The sequence below is a fragment of the Epinephelus moara genome, chromosome 14 (assembly GCF_006386435.1).
Source record: "Epinephelus moara isolate mb chromosome 14, YSFRI_EMoa_1.0, whole genome shotgun sequence".
Lineage (NCBI taxonomy): Eukaryota > Metazoa > Chordata > Actinopteri > Perciformes > Serranidae > Epinephelus > Epinephelus moara.
Genome location: NC_065519.1, coordinates 34,566,188 through 34,586,809, shown reverse-complemented (window position 1 = coordinate 34,586,809; position 20,622 = coordinate 34,566,188). Strand labels below are relative to the sequence as shown.

The window sequence follows — 20,622 nt, the reverse complement described above, 5'->3', positions numbered from 1 at the left end:
TATTAACATAACAAGGACGAGTTCGACTCTATTGGAAGTGCGCTTCTTTGCTTACTTGTCCTAAGTTAGATGAGAGGATTGATTCCATTCTCACGTCTGCACAGAACATATGCAATGCAATTCCCAGAATTACAAAATAGTCCTATATCATTATAGCTTAAAGCTTTTGGTGTCTTTAAAGAGAGTTTTAAATTAAAACTTCCTTTTGTTTTAATCTCAAACGCTAAATAGAAACTACTCTGTGTGGTGAAACTGCAGCTATGTGGAAGAATCCCTCTGCAGTGGTTCTAAAACTTTAAGGTCAAGATCAAATTTATTAAAAAAAAAAACAAAAAAAAAAACATAGTGCACACATACACATGCACACAGGCAAGGGAGTAAGGGTGGGTCTTAAGTTGGGCTGCCTCTCAAGGGCATAAATTCCAATCATCAGTCAGAGACTCCCCCAGTCAGCTGCCTTTCACGCCACTCTTTCGTACAGGCTGCCGCAGACAAGATGTAGCGGCATGGAGGAAACGCTCTGAGATAACATTATCTTCTCTCTTTTGCTTAGAAGTGTGAACTTACAGCTCACAGATACTTCATACCACACAGTCTCTGGCAATTGTTTAATATTTAGTGTCTTCTAAAAATGTTGTTGCTCATTTCCAATCCATTGTCAGCTCACTTAGCTTATTTACTACATTATGTGAATGCCGCTGTCACACTGAACGTCCTGCTGAACCCCTAAAACGTAGAATAGTTGAATATTCACATTGAACAGCCAAATCCGATCCGACTGACCTAAGTCTGAGTCGGGTACAGCCCTAGCCTTAAGACACCTTTTGAAGGAGTCAAGAGATTCTGCTGTTTAAGGAGAGTATTCCAGAGTGTTTGTGTAGCTACTAAGAAGGCCCTGTCCCCAAAAAGTGTTCAGCTGATCTTCAAACAGTCCCTGATCTGTAGATATGAGGGGAGGTATTCTGTGTGGGGATAGAAAGTTTGTTGTATGGCTCAGGGTGAGACCATGCAGAGCTAAAAACACAAAGAGAAGAATGATGTAAGGAATTTGATAGCTTACAGGAAGCCAGTGCAGAGATGCTAATAAAGGTGTGATATGTTCCCTTTTTTAACATTTGCATAGATAGATAAATAGATAAATTAATAGATAGTCTGACCGCAGCATTCTGTGCCAGGTTTAAGCTGTAAATAGAGGTCTAGTTGATACCACAATATAGGGAGTATTGTGAATATTAGAGCATGGATGACAATTTGGTAAATGGTAAGACAATAAAAAGGCAGTGATCCAGCTGGAAGAAGCGAGAAGAAACTAAATCCATCTAAGTCTTGAGGCTTTTTTTCCCAAGCATGACCATGTGTAGCCTAAAGTACACACTCAACTCAGAAATGTAAAGGGTGTTACTGTCACACCGCTATTAAATCTTTATTCATTTGAAAGCAGTATCTATACGCATGACATGCCTTTTTTTTCTATAGGCATGTATGTGTGTAACCATGACACGCTAAAGTCAAACAAAAGTGTGCAGGCAGTAGTTGCCGGTTGCCCGTCAAGTTTTGTAATGAATAACTTATTCAGGTGGTGAATATACACCATAGGTAAACACAGCAAATGTCACCTTCATTTCAATTGAAACTTGACAAAAAGAAAAATAATCCTGACTTTATTATTACTACATTTATTGTTTACAAAGTAACAAATGCTTTTTAGGAATTACAAGTGTAATCTATAGTACTTCTGTCACTGTTTTTGTATGATTAGATGAACTGTACATGAATATTTCAGTGCCTCAGTGCAGGTTTAGTCTGTATTGTTCTCCTCTGGTACAATAGAGCTTGGGAACTCAGAGCTCAGGTTGCACGCAGGCTTAGCTCTCTTCGCCTCCCCTGCTTTCTGTTTCCCCCAGGATCAAAGGGACTATTAAACAGTAACCACAGAAAATTAAAACAGACAGATACTCACGGTTTCACTTCTGTTGTGTCTGAAGTCTTTGTAGTTGAATCTCTGCTGAGCTCCTCTTCCGCTGCTTCGCTCTCATCCAAACTTGGCTCTGGGCTAACGTACACCTTGTGGGCAAAAACTTTGTGCTTCGAAGGCAGATTCACAGTCTTACGCGTAACACGGACTTCTCTCGATCTGCGCTTCTCCTTGAGTGAACCCTGCTTTGAGCCTGTGCCCGTGTCGGGCTCCTCTGGCTGTGGTGAGGTTGTTTGGAACTCCCCTGTAGTCGGTGCCAAGGAGGTGGCTGATTCTGGCAAGCTGGAACTGGACGGCACAGTCTCTGGGGGGGTGAAAGGCCTTTTGTCCGTAGTGCACTGAGGTAATGAGTCGTCCTCAGGAATTACTGTGACAGGTATAGCCAGCACGGGAGGCGAGTCTGCTCTGAAGCCTTCCTCCCCTTGTTTCATTATATCTTCCTCCCCCTCCCTCTCCCCTTCCTCCTCCGGTCCCAGGTGTGTTTCCACCCATATGGCTTTGTGAAGGTGGATAGGAGAATCATCTGTAGGCTCTTTCTCAGGCGTAGGGCCCAATGCTGTGGCGACAGTGCTCCAAGAGAATAGCTGACCCCTCCTCTTGTTCTCCCTCGCTGCGTTTGGAGAGTCTTCCTGTTCAGTTGTGATTTGGTGTGAGGTGGACGACTGAGGGCGTAAAGTGATTCCACTCAGGGCGGTGCTGTGCCCCTTCTCTCCAACTTTCACTGATGATTTCTTTGTTGCTAAACTTATAGAGGTTAGGTTAGGAGACTTTGGGGCCTCAACTGCCTTGGAAATGGGGATATTCAATTTCGGCTGTGTGGTTTGATTAACTGCGACGTCCTCCCTGGAACCCTCTGTATTCTTCTGAATATCTTCTTCCAAACTGACATGCAGCCTCTTGCTGACTTCCTTCACCACTGACTCTGCAAAGCCCCGTTCTGGGCTGGAATCAGCACTTGCCTGAGTGGTAGGAGCAGGGTCCAGTGGGGTGGGAGTCACATTCCCAGAATTCCTTTCACTGCTGGCTGTGCTGACCCTGCACACGTGCACCTCCTTCACGCTGCTTCGGCCGCTGCTGTTGCTGTCTGCGAACGGCAGCTCTGCTCCATCTGTCAGCAGAGAAACCACACTCGAGGCACTGGGACTGGAGCTTTGGCTGAGTCTGTCATCAAGCTCTGCTCCCATTCTGGAAGAGCCTCCATAATGAGGCCCCATTAGCTCACTGTCTCTTCGAGAAGGAGTCCGAGTCATTGACCCATCCTCCTGTTGAGACTGGGGTGAACGTGGAGACAAGGGGGATGTTGGGGAAAGTGAGTCTGAATGATGCTTGCTGCTGCTCTTCTTTTTCTTGGACCTCAAGAAATTGCTGAGGCGACTGAGCACTCCCCTGTTCTCCTCTGAACTCTGAAAGAGGACAGACAAGAAGCAGACAGAAAGATAAACATTGATGTGCAGAGAACAGCTGCCACACCCTTTTCTATCTGGCTTTCAAAAAAAAGAAAGAAAACAAAATATGAAAAAGGCGTGCTCCTCAACAGATAACAAGCTGAAAGCAAAGATGAAAACGGACATAATTCAACATACATTTCCTTTTAGGAACTACAGTTTATATGGACACACACACACACACACACACACACTGAAATACAATGAAAACAGAAAACTGTTTTTCTCGCATGCCTCCATGGGAAACAGTGAACAACACATTGATTTATCAATTTATTGGCGACCATATTTAAAACACCTGTTTACAAAATCTCACAGACCTCATGCAGTAAGATCCAATTTTTACTAAAAAGCCTTAGTCTGACTTTGAAGAGAGCACAGATGAGTTTCACTTTCAGTTCAGTTTTTAAAACCATGGTTTTAGAGAAAATGCATGTGTTGGGGAAGTACTGAGCATATGACTGGATAAATGTGATATACTGCACGAGCTGTGTGAGAGTTTGTAAATGGAGAGAAAATGCATGGAAAACACACATGCAATATTGATCACAACAATTCAACACGCCACGTTTGAGACAATGTGGCAAAAATCACATCTTAGTTTTTTACAGAATTAAAAAAAATTTTTTTTTTGAAATATTGAATTTTGAAATGAAAGCCCCTTATTTTGGATGTAGAATAAAATACCAACAGAAGATTTGTAGATGACTCCTATATATTTACTTCAAAATTCAAGCACTTCTGCTTTGAAACTTAATTTAATTTCACACAAATCCTGTCCAGGTAATGATATCTGGAGATACGTACTAGGAACAGGAATTAGGAATAGAAAGAAGCAAATACTTTTGAAATTGGCCATATATGATTAGAAAAAATAGCTGTATCATTCCGAAACCTACAACTACCATCATGCACTGCACTGCAAAGCACAAATAAATGCTCCCACTGGTGGATGACATAAAGCGAGTTGCTCATTTGAAAACAATATGGCGGCCAGCTAGTAACAAATGATCTGGTATTACAGTTAAACAGTAAGTTGAAATATGTTTCATTAGACATTTTAGGCGAGAACAGGCAATACAGTGACAGAATTTTGGTTTATAGTTGATCAGCACTGGCTAGTTTTACCCTTTGATCTCAGTTTGTTCTAAGTTAGAGAGAGAGCAAGCGAGGGCTGGCTCTCTCTCGATCTACTTCTATACTCTTTGTGTCTGTGGTGGCGGGCGTACAAAAATACAGAAGTACAATTTGTAGTTTCAGCAACAGCCCTTCACATTCAGCAGATTCGAGCTCAAAGATAAGCACGTAGATCTGGGTTCTGGTATGATGGAGGGAAGTTTGCCACAATTAAGTTTCATTATGAAAACCAAACATGTGATCCGAACTTACGGAACTGAATCATTATGTATCAAAAAATGAAAAATATTGCCTTCTTGCCTTATTGTTTGTTTCTTTTCGATGACAATAATAAGGTCAAGTATAAAATAAACTACTACAAGTTACTAACAAGTCCTTTATCTTAAGGCTCCTTTTTGAAAGCCTACTCCAAGTGCTACAGGTTACAGAGCCTTTTCAAATCTGCACAACAGCTCAAAACTAGGCCAAGCTGAGCAGGTTAAAGTCAGACACCTTGGTGCAAATAACAACACACTGGTAAAACAATCAGGCGGGAGTGAGATGACTAATGACTAACTAGACACATGTAGGAATTCTTTGATGCTCAGTTCAAGGGTCACTTATCACAGCTACTGCACGTAAACAGTAAAAGAATGGCGCCGAACAAGACAGGCTTAGATCCAAAAAGAGCTTAATAATCAATGAGAGGGAGTATACTATTTTTTAATGCTAAAGCACATGACAGTGTGGGGCTGTAGCAGCGATCTCCAAATGTTTGTGTAGTCAGTTATAAAACACATTTTAGCGCTGCCATGGAAATTTTTAATAGGATTTCTATCACAGCCAAGAAAACCTGATACAAAGGAAAAAAGCCGCCGTGCCGACACAAAACACACCTTGCGAAACCTGGCTAACTGTAGTCCAAGTATAAAGAGCACATGTTAGGGCAAGAGGCATGAACCACAGTGTAAAAAAACAGTTATAGACCACAGGATGAAAAGCAGCAGTTACATACCATTATGACTCCCTGGAGTCTAAACTGTCCTGTTGTATTCTGTGTCTAATTAATGTGTAGATCTCAAACACAGCAATTGAAAGATGAAGAGGTTATGATCCATAGAAGGCTTCTTAAACCAGGTAGTCCCAAAAGCGCTCGTATAGTTAAATATAAAAGCCAGTGTCCTTAGCAGATTACACTAAAAGCAGGAATAGTCCTCTCTGATGAGCAGACAAGCAGAACTGGCTGCAGTGACTTGTGTGTGACTGCAGTTAAATGTCCCAGCTCTGAACAAAGTGTCTGACTCGGGGGCATGGCCATTTGCATCACAGCTACAGCGTGAAAATGATATTGTGAAAGATGGTTCACATGTCAAACAAGCAAAGAAGAATTCACAACCCAGTGAAGCTGTAAGGGTGTGGATAGACCCGCTGGAGAAAACCCCACCCTTCCTCATTCTAAAGCTGGGTAAATCAATAGGACATGTGTTATCTGCTGTGCCTTGATTTAAGAAGAATTCACTTCATATCAGTTCAGACTCACTGAACCATTTAGATACAGTAGAACGGGTCAAAGTGCCACGATCCAGTGCTGTGTGAGTAAGTAAACACAGTCCAATTTGTATTTATCTTAACTGCTCTGAGGGATAAATGTGATATTTCTTGAGAACTTTTAGTAAGCATTCTGTTATAAAAACCAGTTTGGACACACTCTCCACTGTTGTCAAACATTCACATCATTTCACTGAGCAAACAGCAGCTAATGAACAAAGCCTGTGGCCGGGTTTTCCTGTTCATATCTAAATAGAATGAAACACAGGAACCTAACTGAATAGCCTCACTCAGATCAAAGATAGTTTTTCCTTTGCTGTGAAGTCAAGGCGGTGATACAGTACCTCCAGGTCGTTTTGACTCATTCACAAATCCACCGTGTTGAAGCAGAGAAAATTAAAAAAGAAAAAACATAAATGAGGTATCCTGTGTCCAGTGTATGTTTAAGTCTCGCTACCTGTCGTCCGTCTAAGCTAGGCTTCTACTATTAACCCTCCACTAAGCATTCCTCTTGTATTTACTCATAGCAATGACAAATGTCAGGTAGGTGGAGATATAGTGCCATATCTCTGCATAATATGGCTCACTTCCTTATCTGTCAGCCAAAGCTCTGCTTCATTCCCTGATCCCAGCAGCTGATAATCACAATAAAGGCAAACACAGGAACAAGTGTTGAGCTTAATTACAGCAGGGCGCTGGATCTGTCAGACTCCACGCCACAGTGTCAACAAAGCTGGGTATTGTTTTTTTAAACTATAAAAACCAAAGTAATGTTTTCAGAAAGTGTAAAAATAATCTTATTGTTTTTTCTCTATTAAAAGTTTTCAGGAATTCAAGTCTGTCGTATTTACACAAGGGAACATACTCCAGCATCACTTCCTAACGACTCCAACAGACACAAATATTAGTGAGAGCAGGTCTGACAGGTTTGAGTCAATGGAAATAGCTGAGGGACAATACCATCCCATAGGATTATGTGCATCTTATCTTAAAGGGGAAGCGCATCTTTATACTCCCTAAGTATCTAATTTCAATCACCTATTACAGGCAATTTTACACTTACCGCTGTCACCTGCAGGCAGGGATAAGAGAAAGTCGGAAATTGGTGATGTCATGTAGTTGTGCAGCTCATACTTTTCTGTGTTAAATTACACTCAGTCGAGTGGAGGCTATTAGATTAGCCTGTTAGCATGCTAACAATTACTAACTGTAGTGAAGTTACAATCCTGCATTCTTGTACTTGCTAATCAATTTATTAGTATGTATATTAATGAGCAGAGCAAACAGTAACCCAAAAACAGCTGTTGGATGCAGAGTAAAAGGTAGAATATTTCTTTCTGAAATGATGTGAAATAAAAGTATAATATAGTATAACATGGAAATACTCTAGTACAGTACAAGTACCTTAAAATTGTACTTGAGTACAGGACTTGAGTAAACACTTCACATTCCACCATGAAGGAACATGGCTCTAGGAAAGTAACACACGCCAAAAGTAAAAAAAACAGTAACTCTAAGCGTAAGTTAAATATACTCAGTATGCACCAACAACAACACATACTTATTTCCTGTCTGTCACTTTTGTTACTGTTGTTACTATTTTTGATTTATGTCTGATTTTATAGTCTTTATTTCTGTTTTTTACAAAAGTGTGAGGGTGGAGATGAAGCTCAGGAAGTACTGCTGGCTGTCAATATGAATCCTGCTAGAGATTTTGTAACACAACAAAAACATTATTACTTTTTTGGTGAACATATAAACTGTTGAAATAATTATTGAGACATGTGGTCCTCAGAATCAATGCTTTTATCAAGAAACAAGTACTGGTTTTGAAGCATGTTATACTGCAGGTACTGTACTTTTGAAAAGTGCACACACTCAAATACACACACACACACACACACACACACACACACACACACACACACACACACACACACACACACACACACACAGACCAGTCTGTAACATCTCGAGTTGTTAGTCCAACGCTGATAATAAACATGAAACTGTGTTAATAAAACCAACCTTGAAGAATTTGGAGGGTGAAGATGGGCTGTGTGGCTGAGTCATGTCAAAGCTGATCATGGAGGTGGACTCAGATTGAGGGTACCAGTCCGATACAGTCTGGTAACTGCACTCTGTGGAAACACTGATCTGGTCATAGCTCCTGTTGGAGAGAGGAAGGAAACGGAGAGAGAGGGAGAGGGGGATGGGTGTTATGTCACTGGCCTTTGTTTCCCTTCCCAGTGTACAGTACTTATGTTTTACAGTATCATGTCCTCATCAAACTCCTTGTCAACTTATGAGAGTTGTACTGACTTTTTAATAACAAATTTAAGATTAAACAATACTGAGAGTAGAATATCTTTTGGGGGAGAATTTTTTGCCCATGAGTGCCCGAACATACCATTTTAAACATAAGATGCTCTTTTGGTTTACTCCAAAAAGTTACACATAGGATGGTCCGTCCACAGTTAGGTGCACTGGCACCTCTAATTGTTTTAAACAGCAATGACGCTTTCTTTGTGTCTTTGCGTTGACTTGGAAAACAGAGCTGGAAACAAACAATATGACACTTGACGGACAACATTCACTCCCAAGCAGCCAAACCACGGCACGCTGAGCAATTAGAGAGCCGTCGAGGATTCTAGAACACGTGTGAGGCATGAGGAGGTGCACCTATTTCAAGAGGAGTGGCCTTCCTGCAGCTGAAGATAGTCAGTTGCCTCAAAGTATTTATAGTCAAATCACACCCAGTCTGGAATCGTAGAGTCCTCCAAGCAGCGAGCGGTCTGATACACTGACAGAAGGACAGACAGCATTCCACCTTATTTAAACAATACATGTGCTAAATTTGTACTTGAAGGTATGCTGTACTGTGTTGGCAAGATAGTACTGCCATGTGACATAATCATGGGTTCAGCTGCACAAATACATTCATTTTCCCATAGTGCAACATATCCAAACATCAGAGGTGAGAGGACATTAATCGAGGGCCTCAACATATTGTTTGTCAACACATAAGAGTAACACAACAGCATATCATTGCCACCTGTGGCACTAATTTTGCAGTAGTTCCCATATGCAGCAGCGTGTTCCCTCAGCCAGTCACCAGTTATTGCAATGCAGTGTTTCCCCACAAGGGGGCAGAGCTCGATTAGTTTTCCAGGAAACCTGGCAGAAGGACTTTCAGTTGACATTAATTACTGTTATGTGGTGTTTGCAGTGTCTGTATTAAAATGTGCCAAGACTTTGAAGTGATGCTGTGTGGTTGATGACGGACTGGTGCACTTACTGACTGAGGAAAATACTCTGACTAACATGGAGATGAACACCCAGCTTTCACATAGCAGTGGTTTGGTGTAGAAACAGATACAGCAGTTTACTTTGAGAAGTCAGGTTAATTAATTAAATGTATAGTATGTGGATATACTTTCAAGCTCTGAATGCACAGAGTTAGAACAGTGGATTCAGAGGGCTTGTAGGTAATCATTCGACCTTGTTTACATTCTTTGTGCAGACTAAGCTGTGGGATGAAACAACCACGCCTTACCTGATGTGAACTTCAACAGCTTTAAGTTTATGCTTGATAAAATAGGTGGAACACTTGATTGCATGCTTCACTGGAGCTACTCAAACCTCATGATGATATTTACATTATCTAATAGCATGATCTCTTTCAGGTGGTCACGTTCTAGCTGCCCGAGCTGACTGTGGCCACTCTAGACAATTCTTGTAATTCCAGCAGACACGCCGTGGCATGTTTCACAAGATATGATATAATTATGCATACGAATGTCAATCACTGACTGTCAGTTACCTGTGTTTATGGGGGAAGGGGAGGGGTAGAGGGAACAAGGTTTCGGACGACTCCTGCAACAGGAATAGGGGAGAGAGACAGGAGACATATAGGGAGCAAGCCCAAAAAAGCAACTACATTACACAAGCCCAGAAAAATACAACCCACACCTACCAATATTTGCGAGCGACTTAACAGAAAAACAAGCCTAAAGTTGCTCATAATGAGCAGACATGGCAACTCTGGGAGCAGATGGAACAAAACAAGGTTGCAGGCAGTCTGTGAAGAGCTGTGTCTGATGGAATTGTCCGTCCTTCTCCCTTACAGTTAAGATGGTGGCAAACATAACAAAAACGGGGACTAATTCATCTTCTATCATGCTTAACTTTAGTGGATCATAACACACTGGGTATGGAATTAATCTTTAGATGCTACTACCACAACAACAAAGGCCAAAATGTTGCCTGCAACCATAGACTGTTTAAATCTCAACTGCCCTCTGGTGACTGGCTGCAGTGCAGGTAATAAAGCTCGCCGCTCACAGGTAATAGAGCTGTATGTTGAAGTGTTTGTTTTTCTGACAAGTTTGGTTTTAATTAGTTATTTGATGCTACAAAAAGTGGGTTTGGCGTTATGATTGACAGCTGTGTCAATCTCGATCAGTGGCACTGCTCGTGATTGGACAGAGGGGTATTGAGGTGGGAACTCAACACTGGGGAGATTGCTACTGCACAGACTCTGGCTGCGGTCGGAAAGTCTTTTTGCTTAGGAAGGTTCCTAGCTGAGTGAAATGACCCGGAAGTATTTTAGTGGCCGCCATGATAAGAGCTGTTCGAATTCTCTGAACACTAAGGAAAGGAGGTTCAGTGCTTCTTTTCAGATCTCCTTTAGCATAGGATACATCGGACCTTCCTAAGCGATAGGAAGGGAGATAATTTAATCCCACAATGCTTTGCGGGAGCAATATTTAAAGCGACCGACCGTTCACGGAGACAAACGAATAAACCCGAAGAAGTAGGAGAAGAGGAAGAACGAAAGAAGTGACGAAAGGTAAAGAAAAAGAACAACTGGCTCTTAACATGACTGAAAAGTCACGGAGATCACCATGTAAGTCACTGTTACATGAAGCTTTCCCCATCTCATGCCATAACTTGATAATATGCGTAACGTTCTATGTTCCAAACTCTCAACAATATGTTAAACCCATGTGAACTATAAACGTCACGCTACTGTTGTAACATTACCCAATTCAAGTTAATATTGTGGTGTAAGATATGCTCAGTGTGCATTAATCATGTCACTATTTGAGTGTTGTTGAATCGCCAGCTTTTAGCAATATCATTAATTAATTTTTCTTCAGTCACAGATGCTGACATCTCTGCTCTCACACAGGCACGTGTGCGGCTGGAGCACCTCTTCAGCGGGAGGCAGCCCTTTTTAGACTATTATGCAAATGAATTTCACCCAAACACTTTAGAATAAAGCCTCCCACATCTCTACCCTGTCCCCCCATTACTCATTTCTTGCATACAAACATCAGCAAACACAGAAAACCTGTTCATTTAGGCAGAAGATATACTGTTAATTGCACAGGTACACCTTCATCCCTATGTATGCTCGTTATTTGTTCTTTTCTTTTTTCTGTGTTGTTATTGTCACTAATATAATGGAAAATCTAATAAACACAATTAAAAAAATAAAATAAAATAAAAAACAACTTCAAGGCGCAATCATGTCAACATTTCAAGGTGTTTATTGAGTTTTGTGGTCGTTTTTAAACTATTGTAAGCAAATGACAGATGATGATTGATTGGCACATTAACACAGAAGTTTGTGTTTCAAGAAAAAGGGATATGAAACGTTTTTATTTAGATGATGTTTTTAATTCAACATGTTTGCAACTTAAGAATGATGTACAGTAGTAGATTTGTAAGCCTAACATATTTGCCTCTCTTGCATACACTTGAACATTTGTCATAAATAATCACAATAATTCAGGAGGGTGAGTGTGAGCAACGAGCAGCGTTTCAGTTTTGTGACTGCCTATCTATCTTTTTTAATTCAATTCAGATGTTGGTAATTAAGTCATATAGTCAAGTAGGCACGGGGCGGAGTATCTGAGATGCGCTTTTTGTAGTCCATCTTCGGTAAACTGTAATTTCACCACGGTCGACCTACGTCACTGACATCCGCCGTCGCATGATGACGTAGCCCAGCGTAAGTGCGGTCGGATTCTCTAAGCTCCACGGTTCTCTTTTCCTACGTCCTTATGAATTCTCCTACTCATCTTCCCTTGACCTTGTGACGTTTTCCACTGAGGTCAAGGAATAGTGATTAGGAATAGACGATAGGAGGGACTTTCCGACCGCAGCCTCTGGCTCCAAATGACGCCATCAGTGATGGCAGTTTTGTTCAGTGGGGTAAGTGGGGGCTGGTTAGAAGGAATAAGGAGTCAGCAGTCAATGATCGTATAAAACATATCAAGAACAGACGAAAAATGCTTCAGAATATGGTCTTAAATGTACACACAAAATATTAGGCTGGTTGGTCCAGTAGTTTGCAAGATTATCTGCAGATACAAATACACACACGTCCTCACTCATGGACACACGCACACACGGCCAAACGTAGGATCCCCTCCAGACTTATGCCCTTCTGGGTAAAATCAAATAATGAACAACATTCAATGTATTATAAATATTAGAATTTATTTTTGAATGCACATGCTGTGTATCTAGATATTGTATTTTTCCCTGAAATGTCTCTCAACATCCTCGAAGGAACATGCATGAGCTTGTTGCTTTCAATCAAATGAGGCCACGTGGGCATTAAAATTGCACCTTAGTCTGATCATGCTGATACATGTAGGTGAAGAGAGTTAACAGGCAACAGCATCAACAACTCTTTCCCTGGATTAATGCTGAGGCATCAAGTGTTACAGTCCTACAGTAGATGCCTCCAGCATGTGAACCGATTTATAGGATTTCAGTACAGTAGACAGATATACCCAGCAGTATCAGGCTGTGTCATGTATTCACTTGGTGGTTTTGCCAGATTACAAAGTGTTATTGAGAAAAGGACTTGATTGATGTCTGCCATCAGTGTTTTTTAGCAGCAACGGCAACTTGTAGAAGAAAACATGAGCAGCCTAGCTGGAGGTGTGTGTCAGTTGTAGCTATGCAATTACCCTGTTTTTATTTGTTGTTGTTTTTTAACTTTTATCTAACCAGGAAGTCCCTTGAGCTGGAAAAGACAGCACACCAGTTACACTTGGACACAAAAGAAAAGGAAATACAATCATGAATCATACAAGGAGGAGACTAAATCCAGTGCAGATAAAACAGTTGCATTTCTATGAATCCAGCTTAAAAAAATAACAATATATCTTGCATTGTAGTCTATTGAGGATACTGTTGGTGAAAATGGTATTTGTGTAATTTTTGTAGCAAGACTAATAAAAGTGGTTTAAATGTATTTTGCTCTCACTGCTTAGAACTCAGCACACAGAGGTCTAACACTGAAAGAACTGCTGTCAGCTTCAGTTTCACATAGGATCGAAGGATCTTGGTACAGTATGAAAGACAACCTTCCGTAGATTTGTTTTCCAAAGGGTTTGCCCGTGATCCTGCTGCACTGCCCTGTCAGCACCTGAGCTTTAAAGCCAAATAAAGTGAACAAAAAACAACGCTAGGCTTCACAGCTTTCCATGAAGGGGAAAAGTGACTGCTGCACTCTGTAACCTTTGACCCCAACACAACCTTTTGGCTGTCTTTAAAAAGAGTTAAAATGCCTGCGAGCACACGTGGTTGAAGGCCAGGTGTCATTTAAAAGCTGTGAAAGCTCACTGTGAGAGGATAACGGCAACCTATATATCCTTAACTCAATAGTCTTTGAGAATAACCTGCACATGGAAGTAGTTTGCCTAAAATAATTCATTTTAACCCAAACCCCGACTTTTTCCTAACCTTAACCAAGAAACTCTAGTCAAGCTTCTCCAGACAGGAATTAACCCCTGACCCTGTTACAGAATCAGTTGGGTGAAGCCTCCCCAGCGTCCTGTCAACATGTAGGCACAAACCAGCTCCAACTTGTCTGAACCTTCTCTTGGTTGCAACACAGACAAAAGCTCTACTGTTGTAAGTGCACATTTTATGAGAATTTAACGAGGAATGATTGATGTTGTCTTACAACCATGGCAACTGACCTCATTCCTCAAAGATTTCTGGGGGTAAAAGTCTTCCTTTTGAGGAAGATTTGATCTCATACTGAGTGTACAGATAGAAGAGTAGTTGTTACAAAAAAAGGTTTAGGGAAGCTGAGCTTTTCTTGAAAGAATACTTAACCCCCCCCTCAAATGACCATTTCTTTATCCATTACTCCCCCATTTTACATTGCATTTATAGTGAACAAAGAATCCAAAAACTAAGAAATTTCTGGATAGAGTATAATCCAAGTCCAGCCCTATCCAACAGAAAACTGAACTAAATGTTAAACTTATCTATGCTCTCTTCAGCGTCAGATTCCATTGACAAAAACAGTCATTTTACCTTGCTGAATAAATTAGCTGCTGGTCTACCACTGATCCAATTGGTAGTATGTTTGTGTTGTTGTGTGGCAGCAGTAGACCAGCAGCTCCCGTGTGTTTTGTCAGTGGAGTCTGGCTTTGAATAGAGCACAGATTACATTTTACTACAGTTTTTGGAATTCTTCGTTTACTATGGAAGCATGTGAGAAAAACAAAGTTTTCTTCGCACATTCAATGTAACACACGGTGAGTAACTAATATACAAATAGCCACTCCAACTGCTCACCTTCGCAGTCACCTCATTATTTTAAGACATCTAGAAACACTGTGTCTGTGTATGACGAAGAATGATGGACTTTAGATAAAGGTCGTCTGAATGTTGAAATGTTGCAATTCTACATTCTCAAAACCAGTGCCACCAGTAATCTATTTATGACTTCAGGCTTTGGTTAACAGTTGCGAGCTGTTTTCTTTCCCCTTTTATTTGCTGCATACACATACGAACATTCAAGCATGGAAAACAATTATCTGGTCAAAATGTTTTTGAAATTTATTCAACTGACAGGAGGAGTGTGCAATATGGACAAAATCTTCCTTCATGGTACATGCAGTGTGATAATTTCCACTATGGCCTAAAACAACCAGAGATATAAATATATTCCATTGTGTAAAGAGTTTAGCAAAGTCTCAGTTGAAGGAGGACAAATTTCTAAGTCCTCACAGCCCATCTCGTCAAATTGCCCAACTCTAACTGGACAGTGGGCGGCACACTGGTGCCGTGGTTAGCGCTGTTGTCTCACAGCAAGAGGGTTCTGGGTTCAAATCTGTGTGAAATTTGCATGTTCTCTCTGTGTTGACGTGGATTTCTCCAGGGTCTCTGGCTCCCTCCCACAGTCCAAAGACATGCAGCTTAGGTTACGAGGTGACTCTAAATTGCCTGCAGGCGTGAATGTGAGTGTGAATGGTTGTCAGCCCTATGATAGTCTGGCGACCTGTGTACCCCACCCCTCGCCCAATGTCAGCTGGTTATCTTATCTTAAATCGACGTCAGAGTTGTCCCTGTTGGTGAATAAAATCTCTCTGACTGGCAGTTCAGCTCAGTGTACGATAGGGCATTAACGACATTGATTTTTTTTCAGGTCGACTTATCTGTCAATAAAGTCGAAGTCAAGTCGACAAGTCATTTGATGACGTCATCACATTGACACGGCGGAGGAAAGTGAAGTATCTCCACACATGTGATGTGTGTCTGTCAAGGCCCAAACATACTTGGGCGGAACGTACGCGGAACGGACTCTGCGGAGGTCCGCACAGACTCAAAGCGGACGTCCGCAAGCCCTGTGCGCGCAAAGCTGACTCAAAGCGGACGTCCGCAAGCCCTGTGCGCGCAAAGCTCAGATTTTACGACGGACTCCGTTCCACGCACCAGTGACTGCTCGGCATGTATTTTTCACATCGCAGGGATTTTTCACAGACATTTTTACAGGAAACTACAAAGCGGAAGGGCGCTCGACTGTGAAAGCCCGAATACTGCGGACANCACAAGCACACAGAGAGAGAGAGGGGGAAAAAAACACACGACTTGTCGACTCCTCCCGGGGGGGTGTCGACTTGTGCCACTGACGTCGACATGTCGACAAATCGACTTTTCTGTTATTGCCCTAGTGTACAATAAGAGACCTGCCCGAGGATATAAGGCTGCCTGAGTCACTGGCTTCGTTTAAGTCTCTAATAAATATGTACTTCTATTGGAAAGCATATCCAGATTTTATTGCAATCTTATTGATTTTATTTCCCATTTACTATCTTGATTTTAGTTTTGGCCCTCTATATTTTATGTTTTACTTTGATAACATTTTAGTTTGTTTCATTCTCTGTGTGTTTTAATTGTGTTTGATTTTATTGTACAACACTTTGTAACTGTGTTTTGAAAGTTGCTATACAAATAAAGTTTATCATAAATAAAGTTTCTTATATTGTCAATGTGCTAACTGGCTAACTAGCATCTTGAATTCGTCCTGTAGGTCTCCTACTCTCCTACTCTCTCTCCTCCCTTTTTGAAAGTCAAATGCAGACTGCTGCCTCCTGCTGGTATGGAGGGTTATGGTATGGTATGGGTTACGGTCTTGGCACGTGTCTTACGTCGATCACTTCCAGTCAGCATGGCAGCCAACACTGACACCGCTGTGGCTTTGGTGGCAAAGAAAAACGCCACCGCATTTTTATATTTTTTGTGTTATAATGACGTTATTTTAATATTTTGCATCACATGCAAGCTGGAGACGTGTTGCTCCTCCTCACTTCAAGTCACTGTCATTAACTTTTAACCTGTCTGTTTGTAAACGGGGCTTCTCTGACAGTCATGTATTTCCCAAAAAAACATCTCTTAATGCACGGTAGAGCGCCGTTTTTTTGTTTTGTTTTTTTTTCAAAATCACCTTGATATCCAGCAAATCGCCTGGCAACACTCCAATCGCCAATATACGATTTGATCGAGGCCTAATTGTTATTCAAAATTTAAACTAACATTTGAAAGTGGGGAAACATTTATATATTTGATTTGTAATGATCTGACCAGGTTTGTCCAATACAGTGTATACATACAGTTGTCACTGCCCTGAAACTCCAGCAGGGGGAGGGTTTTTTGTTTGTTTGTTTTTTGTTTTATTAATACTTGTGCAACAGTCTGATGCAAACGACAACATTCTACTGACATCAAATTTTATGATTTCATGTTCTAGTTCATGACCTGTTGTCCTACATTATAAGTAAACTAGGCAATTATTGTCTTTTTCAGCACAAGATGGAGAAAACTAGCCAAATTGCGAGGAAGCAGTTTGGATTCTACTCCATAGTATGTATGGAGTCATACATAGATAAGGCTGTTCATTTAAAAATGCAGCTGCCTTTAGGTAACATTCCTGTCGTGACAAATATTATGTCACCTGTTGGCTTGTCACTGAGTGAGGCACATATAGTAGTGTTTTTTTCAGCCTAACCTAGCAAACCTTCAAGCAGAAGTTTTACATTTTATTACACATGCTTATTTGCTTATTCATACAGACTACTGTCATCATAGTGAGACTGAATTGCAAACCATAATTTAACAGATTAAGCAAACAAGATTTATCATGTTAATTTGTAAGCTTTAGGGGTGCTAGTAGGCGCATTAGTTCTCCCTGTTCCCAGGCTCTTCCAGTCCCAGTCTAACCATTCCATATTCCAGGATTCTGTCTCCAAAAACAGTAAAACCCCCAATCTTTGTTAAACACTCTGTATCTATGTAAGCCACAGCAAGTATTACCTTAGAGGACATTAACCAGGAATGTGCATGCACAAGCCACCAAACCTCCACTGCAGGTTTTCTGCCAACTCAGAGATCAACACCGCACTGATACAACATGCTGGCGCCAAGAAAAGGTTATCAACGAACACTCATCTTTCATTGCTTGGGAGCAAACAGGCAAATAAAACAAACAGATTTCAGTGAGCTCGGCAAACTCGCAGACCTGTGTGGAGCTACTGAATAAACTCAAACAAGGGATGGCAAGGATTCAACTACTGACTCACCCTTTGTTGGGCATATGAGGGGTATAATGAGTCACTAGAGGTCTGTTGATGGAATATTGTTCTAACATAAGAAAGTCCAAAACCACAAACTGCAGACCACACTGAAAAAGGCCACTGGATTTGACTGCTGTACACAGTAGGAAAAGGCTGATACACAGATTGGACATGGCAGGACTGCTGCCTGATGCAAGGGCTTGTTCCAAGGTCAAATTGCCCAATATGAAGCTTGGAGCTGAAGTAAAATGCAGAAAAAAAGTAAGAGCTCATGCCCTGCAGTGGGATAAATTGCAACACAGCAGTTTCCTTTAGTGTTGAAAAAGCCTGATGTTCTGCTAAGCAACAAATGATATATTAACAAAGCAAATCAATACACTGAGGTGTTAATGACAAGATATAAATAGGCTCTAACGTGGCTTCACACTATGAATCGAAAACAGCCGTTGTTTGTAAGTCACTGTGTATTTGGGAGTGCCTGGAACAACTGCTGCAGAGCCGAGTGTTTGCCAGATGCTGGGCGGGTCTGTAACTACCAGTAGGCTGCAGCCACTCCACTTCCACTTGGACCAATAACTAATAAGATGGTGTGCAATGGAAACTAAGCCAACATGTTTGTGGAGACTTTCAAATGTTTTCCTCAACTGCAAAGTGCAGACATGATGCATCTTTAGAAAAGCCCCAGCCAAACTATACTGTACTTGCAGAAAAGAGCACGCATACAGCATATGGGCTCCATCGTGCAGAAAGCAGAGCGCAGTGAAAGTAATAAAATGCAAACACTATATCATTGTTACGATCACTGTGGGGAAGAGACTTGATGTTCTCACAAGAACAAGTGGATGACAATGTTACAGAGGCAGCTCATAATGCTGACATGTTGACTTTGGAAGGGGAGGTGGAAAGCCATACTTCGTGGCATCTTCCATTTTCTCTTTTTCACTTTCTCCTTCCCATGTTCTATTCTATACTCACTTTTACTTTTTATGGCTATGAAAGCCAATTTCTGTCAGGGGGACAACAGTATTTAAATTATGATACGACAAAATTATGAGATAAGTCAAATTTGGACTTTCTAAAAGATCATATAGTATTGATTTTTTTTATTATATAAATTATTAATGTTACAAATACAAATTAAACCTGAGGTAGCCTGCTAGAATAATATAAATAGTTGCGTTTTAGTCCACTGGATACATTTTGCTGCTGCAAAAAAATGGCTGAGGTGAGATTAATGGATTGAAAACTTTATTTCATTAGATAAAACAGATACTGACAAAGTTTTCCTTTGGGGACATAATTTACAGTTGATAAAGGGTAATAAATTGCAATATATCACAATATATTTTATCACAATACTCAGCATATCGCAACATTATTTAAAATCGCAATAATATTGTATCGTGACTCAAGTATTCTGATAATATTGAATCGAGGATCCTCTGGTGATTCTCACCCCTACAAGTTAGATGTGAAAATATACTGGCTCAACACACTGTTTTTCCCACCTGTCTCTCTCTGCTGTTGCTGGCCTGATTGTGCTAGTTTGTTGAATAAGGGGGCGATCACACCTACAAGGAGCGCTAGAAATGAGACACCAGTAAAACAACTGATTTCCTATGATACGGCGCGTCTGACTGGTTTTCAAGCATTTTTTATGACAAGCTTTCTTTTCTTTCTGGCGTCTTTTTTAGAAGTGCGTTTGTAGACGCTGAAAGTTGAAATAATCTCAACTTTTGGGCGTCAGACTCCAGTAGCACCATAGCTCTATCTTGGGTCCATTTTCAATGTTTTGATTGCCCAGTTGCGCACGCACCCCCTCTCTACAGGTGCTCCTCATAAGGAACGCTCTTTGAAAGGGCATTTCAGGCATTTCAAGCGTCTTTGAAGCGTCCAAGTTTCTAGCACCACCTGAAGGTGTGATCAGCCCCTTAGAGTCTGTCGCTGAGTAGCCTGCATGGTCAGAACTGTCTCCATACTTCGTTTTAGCGCTCTCACGCATTCTCCTGACACAGACCATTAAATTAGCAAAATAAAGAATAAATAAATAAATAAAATAGAAAATCACCCACCCCCCAAAATGGAAATGTACTCATCCAACTCAAATAGAGATACTACATTTTACAAGATTAATAGACTGTATCTAATATTTTCGACTTAGTAAGTCAACATTTTGACGTGCTATTTCATAGCATTTGACTTCAAATTGCAAATTTTGTAACAAAATCATTTTTACCTTTCTTATCCCTAATATTCACTATTTTTCCTAGTTATAATGGCCCTCCTTGTGTTGAAACTCTGAAGACAATTTGTAATGCAATTATGTGACATGTTGACTCCAAGCTTTTACATTTTCTCTGTATGTTCAGGATGCATAAATTGTATCTACAGAGTATAAAAAAAATCTATGTAAAAAAAAAAAAAAAAAAAATCATTCATGCCTTAGGCACCTGTCTTGTTACATGCAAAAATCAAAATGTAAAGCATAGAGAAAAGTAGAACATTGAGTAACAGAAATTCAAAACAGTAAGGCCGATAAGACTGTATGCCTCCTGCTGCTGCTGCCGTTATTAGTCATTAGTCATACTTCTACTGTTATTATACACATATGACTATTGTCACACATGTATACTGCCAGATATTAATA

The 20,622-nt window shown here is 40.8% G+C and overlaps 1 protein-coding gene across 2 annotated transcripts in view; it reads right to left on the bottom strand.

Moving 5' to 3' along the window:
* Positions 1-20,622, bottom strand: part of crybg1a (crystallin beta-gamma domain containing 1a) — a 58,133-nt gene that overhangs the window by 23,999 nt on the left and 13,512 nt on the right. Inside the window, exons 2-3 of one of the 2 annotated variants that reach the window (XM_050061183.1) lie at positions 8,113-8,254; positions 1,961-3,378 (exon numbers count right to left, since the gene is read on the bottom strand). In XM_050061183.1, the coding sequence (XP_049917140.1) occupies positions 1,961-3,378; positions 8,113-8,254 (1,560 nt within the window). Of the gene's footprint in view, positions 1-1,960; positions 3,379-5,551; positions 5,787-8,112; positions 8,255-20,622 lie in introns of those variants that run through there. The other variant, XM_050061184.1, reaches the window with a different exon arrangement.